At 36.9% G+C, this 17,402-nt stretch overlaps 1 protein-coding gene across 1 annotated transcript; it reads left to right on the forward strand.

The window, feature by feature from the left end:
* The first annotated feature begins 3,290 nt into the window (after window positions 1-3,290).
* Window positions 3,291-11,556, forward strand: LOC135683419 (uncharacterized). The gene is made up of 8 exons (XM_065198665.2): window positions 3,291-3,481; window positions 4,596-4,850; window positions 5,408-5,616; window positions 7,201-7,434; window positions 7,702-7,980; window positions 8,354-8,480; window positions 8,952-9,143; window positions 9,694-11,556. Exons 1-8 carry the CDS (start codon window positions 3,412-3,414, stop codon window positions 10,062-10,064), a joined length of 1,737 nt encoding a protein of 578 aa, XP_065054737.2. The 5' UTR covers window positions 3,291-3,411; the 3' UTR covers window positions 10,065-11,556.
* The last annotated feature ends 5,846 nt before the right edge of the window (window positions 11,557-17,402 follow it).

The following is a 17,402-nucleotide window of genomic DNA, read 5'->3' on the forward strand; positions in this document are numbered from 1 at the left end:
CCTCTACATACAGTTACGAAAAAGCTATTTTGTACCCAAGGAACTCGAATGGAATGGAAATCGAATGGCTAAAAAATTTGCACACGGCCAGCACAGATGTCGGGTAAGCAAAGTGTGTCTGAAATTTATGTAGCTGGGAATTATTTCACTGCAAACTATGTCACAATTCAATTAAACTAGGATAGAACTAGGCTATACTTGAAAAAATTAACGAATTAATAAACGACGTTTCGAGCATAGCCCGTTTTTAGGCCAATGAGTGTCTTTTCTTTTCACAATTTGCTTTGGGAAGAAGATTCTCAGTCAAAATGACTGTATTTGAAACTCTGAAAGGGTGGCGAAATATTTAGGTGTCAAATGATGTAAAGTGGTTTGCAGATTTTGAAAGTTAGACTAAAGCCCAAAGCCTAAAGCCATTTTTCAGTTAGCGCGACACTATCTTCTAAGATTTTACAGAAAAAAAAATTCTCTTTCCAGCGTAGGAGACGAGATTATTTCGATTAAACACGCAATCTTCTGAAATTTAGCAAAATAATGACTAAATTTTCATCAAACGGTAATTTATGAATTTTTGAAAGTTTCAAAGCGTTTCTTTGAAAAAATAAAGAGGGGCTTGAGCTCTTACTAGCCTAGTATGATGCCCGTACAATTATGCGTAATTATGGTCAGGCATTGAACATATACTTATAAAACTATTGACTTTTCAGAAAGATATCTCACAACATCATTTGGAAAAATGGATTTTAAGGGATCCTTATGCCACCCGTTTGTGCAAATTGATAATTTTGCAGATTGATGGGCTCCTTCTGTATGAGAAAGACATGGTAAAAAGGACAAAGAATCTCTTACGAAAAAACACAAATATTATTCAGTAACTAAAATCATTTTAGTTTGAGGAAAGATTGGAATACTTTAATAAGTTATTTCAAAAACAAACGGCTTAATCTTCCGTAAATACTTGAAGGAGTTTCATATTTTCCAGGCTCTTTCTGTAGAATTCAAGGTGTGAGGTGTTTCTGCCAAGTTCCAAACAAAGAGAAGGGAGGGGGGGGGGGTGCGGCGACTTTTGAATAAAGTTGGAGAAAATTTCTTTTTAGTACAAAACGCAGGAGTTTTAGCGCTTCAAATACAAAATCAAGATGCCTTTGAGTTCTTAGTTAAAATGCAAAAGTAAATAGCCTGTCACAGGACGTTTAAAAATTGTTAATCCTTTATCATTCCTAGAGCAGACTTAACTATTAAGGGATATTTGATGGTCCAAGGAAAGAGCCAGGGCCTATTTTAAGAAATTTTCAATACTGCACATTTTTAAGAAATTTTTATTACCGCACATTTATAATCTTTTTTTTATTAGAAATTTTTTTATTGCAATCAGTGCAAACCCCTGCAAACCCGAGGTATCTTAGTAATGCAAGTGTAGCGAGGAAATTGCCCGAGTTTTGAACATGCGTATAGGCCATGACGGAGAAATCACAAACAGATAGACAATAATATACACAATCAATAATAACATTTCAAAACAGCAACAAAACAAACAGGAGCTACAAAACCTGAATAGAAACATAGTAATTTATCTCTTGTGAGCGGAATCACTATCTCAAGCTTTGTCTGGACAGTAAAACAAAAAAGTTTTATTAGGCTCTTTATCTTTCTTTTAGTTAAGTTAAGTGAGCTTCTGCTAGATGCCCAGAGCATCAGAGGGCAACTGATAAATTATTACTGAATGTTTTATCTTCGACAAGATCAAATTACGAAATTTACAGCAATGCTGACATTTACAGGAGATGTTTTGTTTTTGGTTCTGGGAATTTCGATTTGTTTTAAGTTTTGATAAGAGAGTATTTCCGATGGTTATACGAGAATTACAATACATGAACTCTATATCGAACTGACGAGGTAAATACACATTTTTTGAACAAAGCAGGAATCTGGGATAGCCGCAACAAGACATTCTCACAAATCCCAAAATTCATTACTGCACATTTTGGAAATCAATGCTGTACGTTTTTAAATTAATACTGCTCAAAGTGTGTAATACTGCACACTAAAATAGGCCCTGGAAAGAGCATTATCATCCAAGAAAGAAACATGCACAAATTACATAACAAAATATAGGCAACATTGTAAAAATCCTCTTTCCCCTAAATTATAATCTAATTTGCATCATTTATTGATCATTATGACCGCAAACATTTGTGTGAACCCCCTCCCTCCATCTTTGATTAGGTAATATGTGAACGTGCCCATACCCAACTGCCAATGCATCGATAATCTTATCCAGATTCAACCATTCTGAATGGAAAGAACATAGGATTGTACTCAGTTAATGCTTCGAAAGTGAGAACCCTCTCAGTTATTCGATATCAGGCATTTGAAATAATTCGCATTAGTAATAAGTGAAGAAACTAATTTGCGTTGGTCATAAGTCTTGGTTAATCATAGGTCTTGGGCGTTTTTGAAGATATCGGAAAACTGTTCAATAAATTGTACAATTATGAGCAATTGGCAAAAAACTGGTGGAAATTTGATACATCGTTGATATTGTTTCTCTTAATTTAATGGTGAAGCTTAACTAAACTGTAAAATCTATGACGCCGAAACCATAACCACGGCATTGAATTATGACCTATTTTCGGCTTTTTCTAGAGTCTGGCCTAGATATTTCATAGCAGTTTCTGTAAACAAACAAAGAAAAAGTAACTAAATCACATCTTTGTACAAATGTGTTAAGAAATTTATTCATTGAGTGGCTAAACATTGTTGCTGGATCCGTTTTAAAACAGATCAATCATTTTTTTCTGGAATTTCGACGAAACAGAAAACACCACAGCAAGCACCGCGACTGTAAATTCTTGGAATTTGCGAACGACGGCTTATTTTTCCAATATTAACATCAATTCATAAATTTAAGTGCAATGTAAGGCCACTCGCCAAATTTCACATCGATATTCGAAAGAGAAGTGAACGAAATCAATCCTTACTTTTCCCAAATTTATAAGGGCTTAGTATGGAGCAAGTTCCTTTTTGCCACTATTCAAAATGGCGGAAGTAAACAAATTTGCCTCACAGCGGACCTGTGAGTTAGACATCTAGCGCCCTCGGCGCTTTTATATCATTGCCATTTAGCAGCTCTATCTGAATGAAGTATTAATATTCGGGCAATATCTTTACGAAGCTCCCCCCTTCCCCCCAGCCCAGCTCATTTTTCCAGAGCACACGCCGCATAATAAAATCTGGAGGCCGGGTCACAGAATCTGTGACCGGGTGTTGGCGGGAGCTTGATCTGGATCCAGGCCTCTCCAAATTGGGAAAGCCTGCGACGCGTGATACGGAAAGGCGGTAGCCGGGGTTTGCTGATTATCTGGTTTCTTGTTCTTGGGATTTACATCCTTCATTTGCGATTGATACAAAATGAGTGACGATACAAAGAAAAGAAAGAAGAGGAACAGAAATAAGAACAAGAAAAAAGGCAACAATGCTGGTAAGAGTGTGTTCTCATTATGTTTAGCTAGGCCCTACGTTCGGCGTTGAAACTTGATATATATATATATATATTATTGCCTTGTTTTTTCCCTTGGTAATTTGCTGATCAACACGATACTGACTGGAATTTGATCCAGCTTGGGTCTGTAATCCAACAATTATGTAGAGGTTTTAACAACAGAGCCCATAAATTCAATGATGCCCACGTGAGAATTTAATTTTTTTTCCTTCGATGTTCATCTATTGTGTTTTTAATGAGATTACCTCTAGTCCCAAAAGTAGGATTCAGTTATGGTAATTCCCAACATAAGAGGAATTCTGCTTAATTCACCAGGTCGCTAGAAGCACTTTGATGTTTATGCATGTAAATTATTAGCGCGTTTTTCAATTTCTGATTGGAACCATCAGAACCAGTCGATCAAGTATAATTAAGAGATTTAATTGAAAATAACTGCTTACTGGTCGGTCAGAAAGTGCTGTAAGCCTTATATACAGGTATTTACCTGATTTTGGTATATCAAAAAAACAGCAAGTTGCTCCCCAGTTGCCCAGTCTGCAGAGTGTGGCTGAGGCACGCGCGAGGTCAGGATAGTGCTGCACGCCAAAATTTTCTGATTGAACATCAAATTTACTATAGCCCTATTAAAAAAACTTAGATTTAGCCCCCCCACTTTTTGCAAAAAATGCCAAATATTAAGTATCAAACTACCAGAAAAGCCTCCTTTTATACGGTTTTAGCCCCCCCCCCCCCCACTTTTTCTAGACCCCCCACTTTTCTCAACGCTCCGCGGTGCCTGCACCCAGTTTCATGCTTAATGAGACCTTCAGGTTGTGTGAACATTCTATCAGTAGCAGGTGTTTTGTGGTAAATAAGTTAAAGATACACTTTGTTTTCTGTATCTAAATGTAGGTATAGGACTAAAAAAATCAAATTTATATATTTATATTATATAGAATCTTGCCATTCTTACGTAATTAGAGATGCATTGACCCTGTCAGAGTAATATAACATCACTTGAGTAGCAACTCAATTTTTCCAAAAACTAAAACTTAACAAAAAGTATCTGACTGTTTACAAAAAGTAAAAGACATCCATCCTATTTTACAACCAGGCCCGCTATCTGTGAACACATTAGAATTCAAAGTGGATGTTGCTACTCCAGAAGATGAAAATGAGAATAAAGATGTAGCCACCTTGGTTGACAAACTTAAAGATGATCAACTCTGTGATAATGAAAAATTGGAAACTGCTACTGGGGAAGAGCCAAGTCACGATACTGGGGAGCAAGAAGATGAGAACATAGATCCAGAAAAGGAAGAAAAAGCGGTATATGAAGATCAAAATTTGGAGCATGAATCAAATGAAGGTATGCATCACCAGTATTTTTGTCAAATCAACATTTCTTCTTTATACATGAATATATGCTTAAAAAGTTTAAATGAAATTTGGTTCATGCTCTTCAAGTGATTAAAATGAGATTAAGTTCTTTTTCAGTAATCATGAATTCAAGGCAAGATTTCAATAAAACAATTCAAGTATTTACACTTTTCAAATATGGCGAACTTGATTTTAACTTGAAAAAGCATCTTTCCAAGTTACTTGTATAAAATGACATTTTTACTCTCAGATATTTTCAGGATCTTTCATACAAGATGTTTGTCATTTTTTGTCACATTTTTCATTTTTGTTAATGTCTATCACTCATGTGGTTAATGTTCAATTTCAAAGAGGTTAAAACTCTGGTAACTGACAAGGCTTGTGTTTGCATATCTTTACCACTAAGTTCTCCAGTGCATCACTTTCATAATTTGGGTAATTATTTATTTGGTAGTTTAGAAAGATTTCTGAAACAATATTTTCTGAAGACAATTTTCACAATTATTATGCAGATGCATTGATCGATTGTGTTATCTCCTTCTGCAGAGCTCAGAGAAACTGATGTTTATGTAGAACACCCTGAAGTTCACACTCATTCAGTCATTACAACAACTACAACTACGTATGAAATGGGGGAATCTCCAGGTGATGGAAATGTGGTTGTTGATGTTGATACTTCCACCATACAAGTTGAAGATGCTGTTGCAGAAACTATTTCTGAATTTTTGGACAATGGTAAAGTACATGGCGATCAGGTATCTAGATTCGATGCTCTGGCACTCTCCTTCATTGCACTTTTGTCTAGGCTTTGCAAAGAAAAGCAATCTTTATGTTGTACGAAACTTTGTGGCAATGCTAAAAGTTATTGGTTTAGCTCCATAATTTAACAAGTCTTGAATAAACAAATCCACCACAAGTAAATGGGAAGTTGTTTAGTTTGCAGAGAAGAAAGGAAGTTACAATCAGGGCTGGTGAAACGTATTTGAAAGTGGAGAGGCCAAAAAATCAAGGTTATAACGGTTTTAGAAAAAGCCACCATGGCTGGCGACAAGAATAATTTTAGAATTATGATATCTAAGGTATGGCCAGAATCAGTATCTAAAATGGATTTTGACTGAAGGAAATTCTGAGGAAATATTTTAAAACATTTTTTTATCAATATTCTGCATATATTTGTCTATTGTAATGTTGACATGTAATAGGAAGGTTTTTGCAAATTTTTGGATTAACCTTTTAATTGTAGCTCGTAATCAACCTTTTTAGATTTAAAAGGAAGCCGAAATGAAATAAATGAACCAAGCTTTAATAAAAACATTAACATTAAAATATCAACCGAATCACTGTCAACTCAAAATGAAAGATTATGCAACAAAAATTCTTCATTTCTTATATTCTCAAAAATTTCCTTTCCAGCAGTTTTTTGCTTTGACAATTTTTTGAGAAACTTCCCGTCAACAAATAGACTTTGGAAGCCGAATTTTGGCTCTAGAAAAAACAATATATACTTCATCATTTGGTGCAGGCAACAAAGTCTTTCTGAATCAGTTTTCTCGATCTATCCCCTTAGCCAAGCTGTTACTCGTTGTACCACTTGGACAATGACCCACTTTTTTGACCAAATTCCCATTTTCAATTTTCTGTTTGTCCTCTTTGGCAAAAACATAGCTACCAAGCTTAATCTAAGTTCATTTTTAAAATATTACTAAGTACACTTACTTACAGAATGGTAGACTAGATTTCTTTCCACTTTGCCCAAAAAAGTATTTTGCTCTGCAGAAAAGTGGCAATAATTTTTTAGTTAATTTCAGTCTCAAAACAAAAGTTGAGTTGATTGTTTTTGGGATATTTTAACATCCCAAAAACAATTTGTTTGTTTTTGGAATGTTTTAACACAGTTTATTTAGTCCTGAAGATCTCTCTGACAACTGTTTCTGGAATAGTCAGTAGTTTCACTAGAAGAAATTTACTTTGAGGAGAACAAGTATGACTGGGCAAATACTGTAGGAATAAACATAGCTTAATGTTTCCAAGCTATGCTATGGAAAGCGTTGGAGAAATGATAGATAGCACTATGCTTGTTGATAGAAAATTTTCAGTGTTGAGATCAGATTGTTAAAAACATTGGTCATACTCATAGATTAATGTAACATCACTTGAGTAGCAACTCAATTGTCAGAGGCTGTGAGAAAGGTCCCTAAAGCAACGAACGAAATAAAAAGTACCGCCCTATTTGGTTGTTGGTAACATATCCATCTTGTTTGGCAAAATATGAACATTTAAAAAGCTCTGTGTAGCTTAATCTTTGGTAGTATTGCTGATATCATGTGTTTCATTGTTAGCTGGCACCTGGAACACCAGTCCACAGTTTACTATCACAGAATGACGGAAACGTCATAGTTGATGTGCAGACGTCGCCATGGAAAGTTGACACTGACATCCAAGAGATCGTGGAACATAACAAACGAGTGAGAATGACCAAGGTTACAAAATCACGGAGAGTAATTATCACCAAGACGGAGACTGGGGAAGAAATCGAGACAGTTGTTGAGGAAGAAGACGATGACGGTCCAGAGGTATGTCTGTCTAAATGCTTTGGTTCTGTTTGGTAAGTAGATATATCTGTTTATACGCATGTCTGTTCACAGATTATGGTATTATTCTCTTCACGCTTTTAATTCTTCATTTATCAGGGTAATCTGTCATACCTGGTTGGTTTTTTCTTGAGTCGACTAGAGTCGTAACTACAGAGAAATGTTTCGTTGTTTTAATGAGTATTCCCTATTAAGATAAAAAGTACATATTTAGATATGGACAATATGAATGACAATATCCGTTTTTAGGTGATCGGTGAAATCGGTGCTTTTGGTGAGACGGAAAATGAGACGGTTGAGATTCAAAGAATTGTGAAGAAACGCCGTATAATTATGCGAAAAACGGTCGATGGAGAAGAAATTGAGACATTGATATCTGACGATGAGCTTGACCGTGAGCATGATGCTTCATTTGCAGAACAGACGACTCTTGTCACCACGCGGAAGGTGATAATCACCCAGAACGAAATGGGTGAAGACGTCGAGACCATTGTGGAGGAGGATCAGCCAGCCCCTGAGGGTCTTCAGGTAGTGTCTCTTACCCTGCTTTTGATTTTGGTGAACTTGTTTTGATGTTTGATGGTAGATTTGGGCTTAATATCGCCCTTGATTGTTTGGCGTGAAAAATTTAAACTCCTTATACCGTACAAGCTCTATTATGCCTCCTTCTCTCTTAAGCTCCCCTCTCTTTTAGGCCCCCTCTCTATTAAGTTCCCCTTCATCAAGCAAAAATTTAAAATAAGCCCCTCCCCCCTCTCTTTTTAGCCTCTCTTAAGCCTCTGATGTCAAACAAATAAAACATGTGCAGTGAGTGGGTCTCTTGACGGGTGTAATGACGATAGTTTGTGTGTATTTATAAAATTTTCCATGTGTACATTACCTACGCACCATGTTTTTTTAGGAAGGGCCAGATGCAGACGATTATCAAGAGGCTGTCCAAGAGATTGACTCTGTACCTAGCGAATATATCCCAGAGGTTTCAGACCGTGATCGGAAAAGCAGACCGGGAGTGATTTGTCACGAAGAAGGTAGTTTCAAGTTAGCGTTTAATTGCAGCGTCATTGTGCCATGTAAAAATAAGTGCCTAAGGTTATGGAACTTTCACCTTCTCTATATATATATAATATATTCCAGATTGCGTTGTCTATTCTGACGTGACAGTGCTCGATGTGCAAAAGCACAGAGCAATAGATATAATAAAATAGAATATATACTAGAAATGAGACATGTTCTCCGTTACTCCGAGTTTCGTGCTTACGCACTCATCAGACAGACTATACAGACATTTATAGTCTGTCTGATGAGTGCGTAAGCACGAAACTCGGAGTAACGGAGAACATGTCTCATTTCTAGTATATATTCTATTTTATTATATATATATAATATATATATATATATATATATATATATATTGTGCTTACCTAGTGTTCATCTGTCCAGAATTGTCCCGATCCTTCATAGAGGGTTGCCATAAATTATCCTAATGTTAATTTTTTTAGACAAGGATGTTATTCAAGCGCCGATAGAGGTCACTACGGTTGAAAGCGAGGTAGATTTCCATGCTTTGTTAGGCCCGGCCGACGATGAACACGAAAAGGCGCTGGAACAGCAAAAGGAACACGTGCGAATCTGCCAGGAACCTCATGATCATCACGAAGATGAAGATGTGACAATAAGAGTGTCACTGGAAGGTACTGTATTTGTATCCTTGGTTTCGCAGTAGTTGGGTATTTGTAATTTATTCTAAATACGTCGATGGGTAGATTTACAAAGCAGGTAGGGTTTTTTGGTACAAAACATCAACATGACAACGACGGAATTCAAAGCCAAAATAACAACGGATTTGCTTCCTTTTTTCTGTTTTGTTTAAATCAGTCTTCTCAACCAGAGAGTCATGACTATGGGAGGAGCTGATGATTGGTCGAAATAAAACAATCAAGTTGTCCTGTGGGTGAAACTTTTAGTACTATCAGCTGAAACGGCCAGCACTGTACAGATGATCTAGGAGCACTTCTCATCCACTTGTTAAATTGTTTACTAGCTTTTTGTGCACAATCGTGCATGTGATCTGATGTTTAAAACTTTACCCATAAACCATGTATAATAAACCATAAACCAAGTCAAAAACCAGTAGAGCAAGCATCTAGGACCTTTACTAAAAACAAACCCATCTGGACCGAAAACCGATCACTTAAAGGAAACCCGTTTCTTTTAACTAATTCCAAAATGTTGTCTTGGCAGGGAAGGAAGTTGTCAGTGAGGAATGCACGGAGATGAGAAGAGATGGTAAGGTTCATGATGTAATCATTCATGAAGACGATGAACCAGGTAGTAATCGCGATGCTGGTAGGAGGCATGTTCAAGATACACAGTCTGTAAAAATACTGACAATTCGCTCGAAGCCACAGGCGCAAATCAAACATGAATTGACGGAGGAGCAAAGACAAATGTTAAACGAAGTTCAGATGCCTGAAGTCAAGAATGTTCTCGATGACTGGGTTCTGGTTAATTTCACTGCGAAGGAGATTGCAAAATTCGCAGAACTGGTTAGATTCAGGCCTGGGTGGACGGACGACTCGGTTGAGATGCAGCAATGTTGCAAGTTGATGTGAATCTTGCATTTCCAGATTTCTTTCTTAATAGTTGTCTAGTTGTTATTTCATGAGGTGAAAATTTGCCTTAGCGTTTAGCTTATTTATTTCAAGAATTGATATCTCAGAAGTCGTGACGAATTTGATAATGGATTTTTTAGTGATAGTTTGTTTATTAAAAACTATTTAGAATTTAACAACAATTGGGGGGTTTTCAGGTAGCTTTGGATCCTATATTTTGCAAGGAAATGCAAAACCCAGCGTAAGTTGTACAACCCATTTAAACTTAGAATAATCAAATGCCATTTCGTTTACATTTCGCTATCAAGCCAAGAAACTCGTGCTGATTCGTGCAAACTTATGCTCATTTCATCGGAGAATGTACTTGGAGTGATTTTTTAGAAATATCTTTGCATATTTGTCACTCTTTTGATATAGAATATCGTTTTTTTGAGGTTGTATATGCAGAACAACTTTGGTTATATTTTATCGTAAGGATGTTTTATTTATGGCCTATTGGCGTTTTTTTCTTTTCATATCACTTCAGTTTGTTTTATATTTGGGCTAATTCTCCTCTTTGCTTCGTACCAGTCGGGGTTTCTTACAGATAGGAAGCGCTTGACATGTCCAGCTAAAACCTTAGGCCCGATGTTCTTTCCCCAATATGATTAATTTCGTTACGTCCATTCCCTTGTAACCATCCCCTTCCATGTGAGCAGTTTTTGTAGACAGCCACTTAGAAGAGAACGTTGTGGTGAACACGTGACACTTCAACAAGCTTTGGTTCTACTTGCAAGCACTCACATGTTTATCATGCATCTGCCATCCATGGAATGAATATTACTATCTTTATCTAAGCAGCTCTTCTTTATCACCGTAGGTTTTTCTTCGTCCACAGGACGATTATTCTTTTCTGTCGGGTATTCCTACAATTAAAGCTATAGATAACACCTCTGCGTAACAAGCCCGGTGAAAGCCTTCTCAGATTAGAAATTCCTGACCAGACCAGGGTCCCCCCTCTTCGAAATTGAATGACCTGGGCTTTACCATTTCTAAACGTCACCCACAAGCTGTAATTTTTGTCACAAGTTAGCTCCCACTTAAGTTTGGTGCAACAAGGGATACAGGTTTTGTAAGAGCTATAAACAAATTTGCCTATTTGTCCCGGGCCAAGTTTAGCTGGTTATTCCCGTCTCCTATTTGACTACAAACGCTGCCATGATTGCAAACTTTAACTATGGCTTGTCAGTCCAAGACAAATTTCGCTGTCCGCTGTCACATTTACCTTCTTTCCCCGTGATAAAAGAAACTCGTTACATAGGGGTGTTAGGTAGGCTTTGATCAACCTTTAGAATGCATTTAGTCACTTAACAGGCAAACGTTGAATGTTGGAGCGTAGTTTAATTTTTTAGGGTTGAAAACCAGTAGATTTTGTTGATTCACACATCACAATTAATAAAGACGAGGCTTTTGTAGTTTTGAAAAAGAATATTGAAGATTATGCTCAGGTGTACTGTGGGATCTTTTTTCGGTTTTTGCTGCGACTGCTTCTATTTTGTGTTTTCGGGAAGGGGTTTTTTGGAATTTATAGTGTTAGGTATCAACTGCAATAAGGCATTCTTCTTACTGTGACTCAACGCAATGCAAAAATGAGATTGTGGTATGTCAGTTTGCAAATGGATACCAACTAGCTTGAAACATACAAAGGAGCAGTAAATGGAAACGAACCAAATTTAATTTGAAACAATTTCAACAAAAGAACACTAGCTGAACGGAATCATGGACTATTTTGTTGAAAAATCCGCGAGTCAAAATCTATATGTAGGAATTTTTACTAGATTTTCTTCATGAGCCTCTTTTTTGCTATCTCCCCCACTTCATGGACGCTACAACAGGCAGATTGCGCGCCTGTAAATTCAGTTCAATCGAGAAAACTTACTTATATACCAACTATAGCCGTCAAGTGATAACGCCACCAATCTTTATTTTGAGAATCTTGAATTTAAACCATGTAATCTGAAACGATCTTGAAGAAGTAAAAACTGAAACAGCTGAAACCTTCCATAATGTAGCTTAGGTTTCTATCCTATCAAATCGTCGTTATTTGTTCTAAATTTTGAACCAAGACGAAACAACAAAAAACCTTCAAAAATTTCAAGGCCCTCGTCCTTTCTGAAACATGCTTTGCTGACTTTGCACATTCAGCGGTGACATTTTAAAAGTGTTTTTCTGATTATCTGTTTCAAATGTAAATGTTCTACAACTGTATGTTATTTGACGTCAGCATTTCACTTCTCTGTTGTATGTAATAAAGCCTAAAACAGAAAAATAGCGATTGACCTTCTGGACTCATAAATAGCAAACAAAAGAATGTCCACCTCCTTCAAATCTGCTTGTATCAATGACTTTTCCTTGTAGACTACCTGCGTATGGCAACGGGTTGTTACGTCAGAGACCTAAATCTGCATTCAAATCGCGATCGCTAAATAATTGATGCACGGAACAGAAACAGCTGCTCTGTCGTGAGATTTGGCTATAATCTTTCCGTACCCTTTTCCGTGCTCTTGCTTGTAAGATTAAACTCTGGTCTTAACGAGAATTTCAATGTGCAACCATCAATTCACGCGTTTTGAGGAATTTTCCACCATCACCTGTAGCTATACGGAAAAAGGTCTTTTGTGTTGTTGGACACACTTCTTGAGTTTACAAGTTGGTTCCAGGCAGGTGACGTTTAACTCGGCATCATCTAGAAAGATTTCAATCTGCTACAAGAACATTCATCACTTCTCTAGTAAAACAAAGAGAAATAGGGGTCAGGGAACTGTTATAGACATTTGGACCCATTGAGTAATGAGGACCCTAGCTGTGGTCATCCCCCACGCCCTCCTCGATAATTTCTACAACTGCCAATCCTAATGAATTTTCAAAACTAATTTTTTCGATTTCTAACACTTAAAAGCGTATGATTTTAGAAGTTCCAGATTGACATTAGCCCCCCCCCCCCTCTGGTGCAGTTTCTAGTAAAACCAGTCAAGAATAAACCGATTAAAATATTAAGGATCATGCTTTTGAAATATTGCCGAAACTTCTTTCTCGCCACGATTGGTCCAATCCACTGATTTGAAACTTATCCCCTTTGAACTAATGAAAAAAATGAAAGGGATGTGCCCCCTCCCCCCACGTCATCCTGCCAAATACGTCAATGTATGCCAGCCGTTTGTGGTATCTCGCCTCAAAAAAAAAAAAAACATCAGCAACATGTTTCCAATTATATGATATCTCCTCTAATTACTTTAATTACTTAGAAGAAAACAGCTTTAGCAGTGACCCAAAAGTCATCTTCAACCAACGTTATAATCCTGCACATTTGCGTCGTTCGAACGTGTTTCGATATGCTGACAACTTTCGTTTCAAAATTCTGCTCGTTAAACTAATTTTAAATAAAATTGTCTCCATAATAAAACACAAGATACTTCAGATAATTTCGCAACTCTCAATGCAATTTAAATGTTTGTCTTTAGCTGGGTGCAACAAGCTATGTTTAGAAGCTTTTTCTTTTTCTTGCCACCCTTACTTTCAGAAAATTTCGAATTTTTCTAAAACTTTCTTTGATTGATAATTCTCAAGGAATGTAAAAGAAACAGTTCCTCATCAGGGGATAAAGCAGAATAGCCGAAGAAACAGAGGGTTAATTGTCTTTCTATTCTCCTGGCCGAAGTGGAAAACCGAAACTATTGTCAAGTGCTTTTACAGCAATTGCCTCACGCCTGAAAATATATTCCGTGACTTACCGATGTTATTGTGATTACGTTAATTGAGAGCATATGCAATTGATTGAGGACATAGAAATGTTGATTCGCGTTTATTTGAACGTTTCCAAGTTTTTGTTTTTGCAAAGTGCCTGTTGAATTACCGCTAGTAACACCTGTTGTTTCTTTGCTTACAGGCCGCAGCACCAAACAGGCTATTTGTTCAGGGGACAAAGTTACCATGCGCCTTCAGTTTTACCCCATAAACTAGGGATATCACCAAACGAACCTGGCCAATCAGCTTGAAAATAGGATATGCTGACCAGTAGTAATGGCGGGTAGGTCCCTGGGTTAACAGCCAATCATAATCGGTAAACGTGATCGCTCATGTGCACAGTAGTGTTTATAAGCAAGACTGAATTCTGCAGTATGATCTAACCAAGGGACGACAAAAGGAACATTAATTTTGTACAGGTCAGATTCTCCAGGCAAGGCGCGATTATCTGAAGTCATCAAAAAAATTTAAAAAAATGTCTGAAGAAAAGAAACAAAACATCGTCGAGAGTGAAGATTTAGAAACTGAGAAAGTTCTAAAGGATGAGAAAAAGAAGGGTTCGAAACGATGGAGAAAGAAGTCAAGCAAAGGTGAACTTTCGTCTGCGCAGAAAGAGTTTCTCGATCGTGGTAAGCAGAAGTCTGATCTAGGCGACGAAGAGTGTAAAGGCAAAGCAAAGGAGAAGAAGTCTTTTAAAGGTCGAATTAGAAAAATCTCTCTTCGAAAATTGAGCAAAACAGAAAAGAAAAATGTGATGGACCAGGGACAAACATCGTTTGATGCTGAAGAAGAAGTAAATCAGGATATTGGAAATCAACAAAATGAGAAGCAGGGGTTTGCAACAGAAATTGCTGGGGAAGTTGACAAGGAAAAGAATTATGATTTGCAAAAGGGAGACATTGAAGCATCAGCTGAAGTACAGGAGGATGAAAATTGTGGCAATAATGGAGAGACTGACCAACTAACAAGCCTGTTGCCAGTTGATGACGATAGAGAAGAAGAAAGCCATTTTGAAACGTCAACTGAAGTCAGCAAGAGAGAAGATATGGAGAGAAGGAAATCAAAAGACGATTTCGATGCTGTTATTGTTGAATTGTCAAACAAAGATCCTGGGCTTGGGAATAACAATGATAATGCGACTACAGAAATCTCTACAAATGAGAAGCTTGTGGAAAATGGAGCCACTGAAAAGGAGGCAATCGCACCTGAAGAATGTAATACAGAAACAAATGATTTGGCAGTTGAAACTTATATTGAAAATGCAGGAAGGAATGAAGAGGATAAGCTCTTGTCAGATATCGAGGAGGAACGAACAGAGAGGAAAGAGACAAGTTTTAATGATAACGAGATGGAAGCTGAAGATAAGAACGAAGACGAGGCCAACGATCCGAAAACCTTTAGGCCCCTAAAAGATGAAAATCTGGACATTTCCCAAAAAATCGCAAAGAAAGCGATGGGAAAGGTTGTTGGACGATACAGACAAGTACAGCTCACTAAAACGTACTGTGCTTGTTGCTCTGTTATGTAAAAGTTAACTATTTAATGAAAAAACTTTGTATTGTAGATTTTCACTTGGCTGTTTAGTTTATAAACACTGTCTAGGTATCTCTCTGTCTAAAGCAGAGCTTTTCTTCAATTGAAATATAGGTTAGAATCATTGTTGACAAGAATATATCAAGGCATCCCTTCGTTGTTTTCAGTTGCTCCTTGTCAAGTGGCTTGTGCCGCGTACTCCAAAGAGTCACCATGGCTTTTAGTAAGGGAACTGAGTCTTTAGGCTTTCAAGTTTATGTTGTGGTGCGGTTCAAAGGTTTCCTAAATGACGGAAAATATGAGATAATCTCACAGTCACACATCCCATCCAAAACCTCCCAGACTTCAACTACATAGGAGTTTGGGAGCTTAAGCCTTATCATCTTGGCGATTTCTGGGAGAGAGATCCAGGTTCCTCTTGCAGCTTTTTCATGCGGAAGAAACTTTCAGGAATTACAACAAGCTGCGATTTCATTTCAAGTTCTAAGCCACAAATTTATAAGATCAATGTCATGTAATGAATTTTCGATGGCTTCGATCTCTTAAGTCCCTCAAATAGAATCATGCAATAATGACAAATGAATGACAGGGAAGGCAGAAAAAAGCCTGCTTTTTGAAACATTCAAAAAACCTAAATTGCTTCTTGTTTGTATTGTTGCCGTATCAATCAACTATATCGTGACCAAAGATTGGCAACTCACAGTGGCGTAGAGGGGGTCGGGGGTGGAGTACCCCTCTGTAAGATTAAGAGTTATTTTGTCGGCAAACTTTTTTGTCTATTTTTTCGGTTGTCTAATTTTCATCTAAGTGTTCCATTTTGAGATCAATGCCTTTTTAGAGGGGAAGACCTCTAACAATCGTGTTAGTTACTTTAAAGTATCATAAGTCCCCTCACAGAAGTATCGTGTTCTGTATATCGTCATAGATATAGACCATAGAAAATACGTTCTTGATTCTAATCCATTCTTCAATTAAGTTCCTCAAAAATACATTGACAGCATGCGTACATTAATTATGCTAATTATGTTAATTATGCTTAAACATTATAAGTAGGACTTATGACACCTCACTTTAAGTTTATTTCAGTTCTCATGTCGTTATATTATGTTTAAATTTGTGAGAAATTAAATTGCTTATCAAATTTTTGTCAGAAAATGTCTCGCTCCCTCCTACCAACGTCCTGTCTACGCCAATGGTTAATCGACTGAGCCGCATTAGTTGAGCCTAACATAGTAAATAAGCTTAGTTCTTCTTGCAACAGAATATTTGCTACAACAAACTACTGCAACAGCGGAATAAATCTACATTTCACTTCACAAAAAAATTGATTTTGATATCAAAGTAATCTTGATAATCTTTTCTGGTAAATTATATTGGCAACAAGTTTCGGAAAATGCAATGGATAAAAAAAAATAAAGTAAACCTGAAGCAAAAAGTTAGGAAATTTGAAGTTGTCCAAACACTGAGATCAAGGCTAAAATTGTTTTCAAAATTAAGAGTGTGGTGCGTTTCATACTTTAGTGTCATACTTTAAAAGTTCAACCAACTAGTGCAGAAGTGTTAATGTCTTACAATTGTTGCAAAAAGTTTACAGGGTTGGAAAAAACTCTTCTTTTGCCCAGCAAAAATCTTTTATATGCGACGGACAAAGTGTTTGGGGGTGCAGCGCCCCTTTTACCTCTCCCCATTTACCCCTCCCCTTTGGCGACACCCCTGTACTTAGAGAAGATAAAACTGGAAAAGCTTCAATGCTTGATAACTTGGTTTTTAAATTCTTAATTGCGACATCAAAAAACAACATTTTTTAGAATATTTTCTAATTGATTACTGTTGGCCGATTCCTAACTATTTTATCAGGATATTCCATAGATGATTTTATTTGAATGATTACAGATTTAATTTTCAAACCAGAACAAGAACTGACATTGCTTACTTATAAGTTTTTTTAATGACCTTTCAGGTCTTGCGCTCCAAATTCGTAAATTCTGTTAGATTATTATGACGTCACCACTTAAGAACTCT

The sequence above is a fragment of the Rhopilema esculentum genome, chromosome 7 (assembly GCF_057945365.1).
Source record: "Rhopilema esculentum isolate cy_ngs chromosome 7, ASM5794536v1, whole genome shotgun sequence".
NCBI classification, from domain to species: Eukaryota; Metazoa; Cnidaria; class Scyphozoa; order Rhizostomeae; family Rhizostomatidae; genus Rhopilema; species Rhopilema esculentum.

Coding starts and splice junctions, on each gene's coding strand:
- LOC135683419 (XM_065198665.2), top strand. CDS start 3,412: ATGAGTGACGATACAAAGAAAAGAAAGAAGAGGAACAGAAATAAGAAC. Junction 5,617..7,200: donor GTAAAGTACATGGCGATCAG/GTATCTAGATTC, acceptor TTTCATTGTTAG/CTGGCACCTGGAACACCAGT. Junction 9,144..9,693: donor AATAAGAGTGTCACTGGAAG/GTACTGTATTTG, acceptor TTGTCTTGGCAG/GGAAGGAAGTTGTCAGTGAG.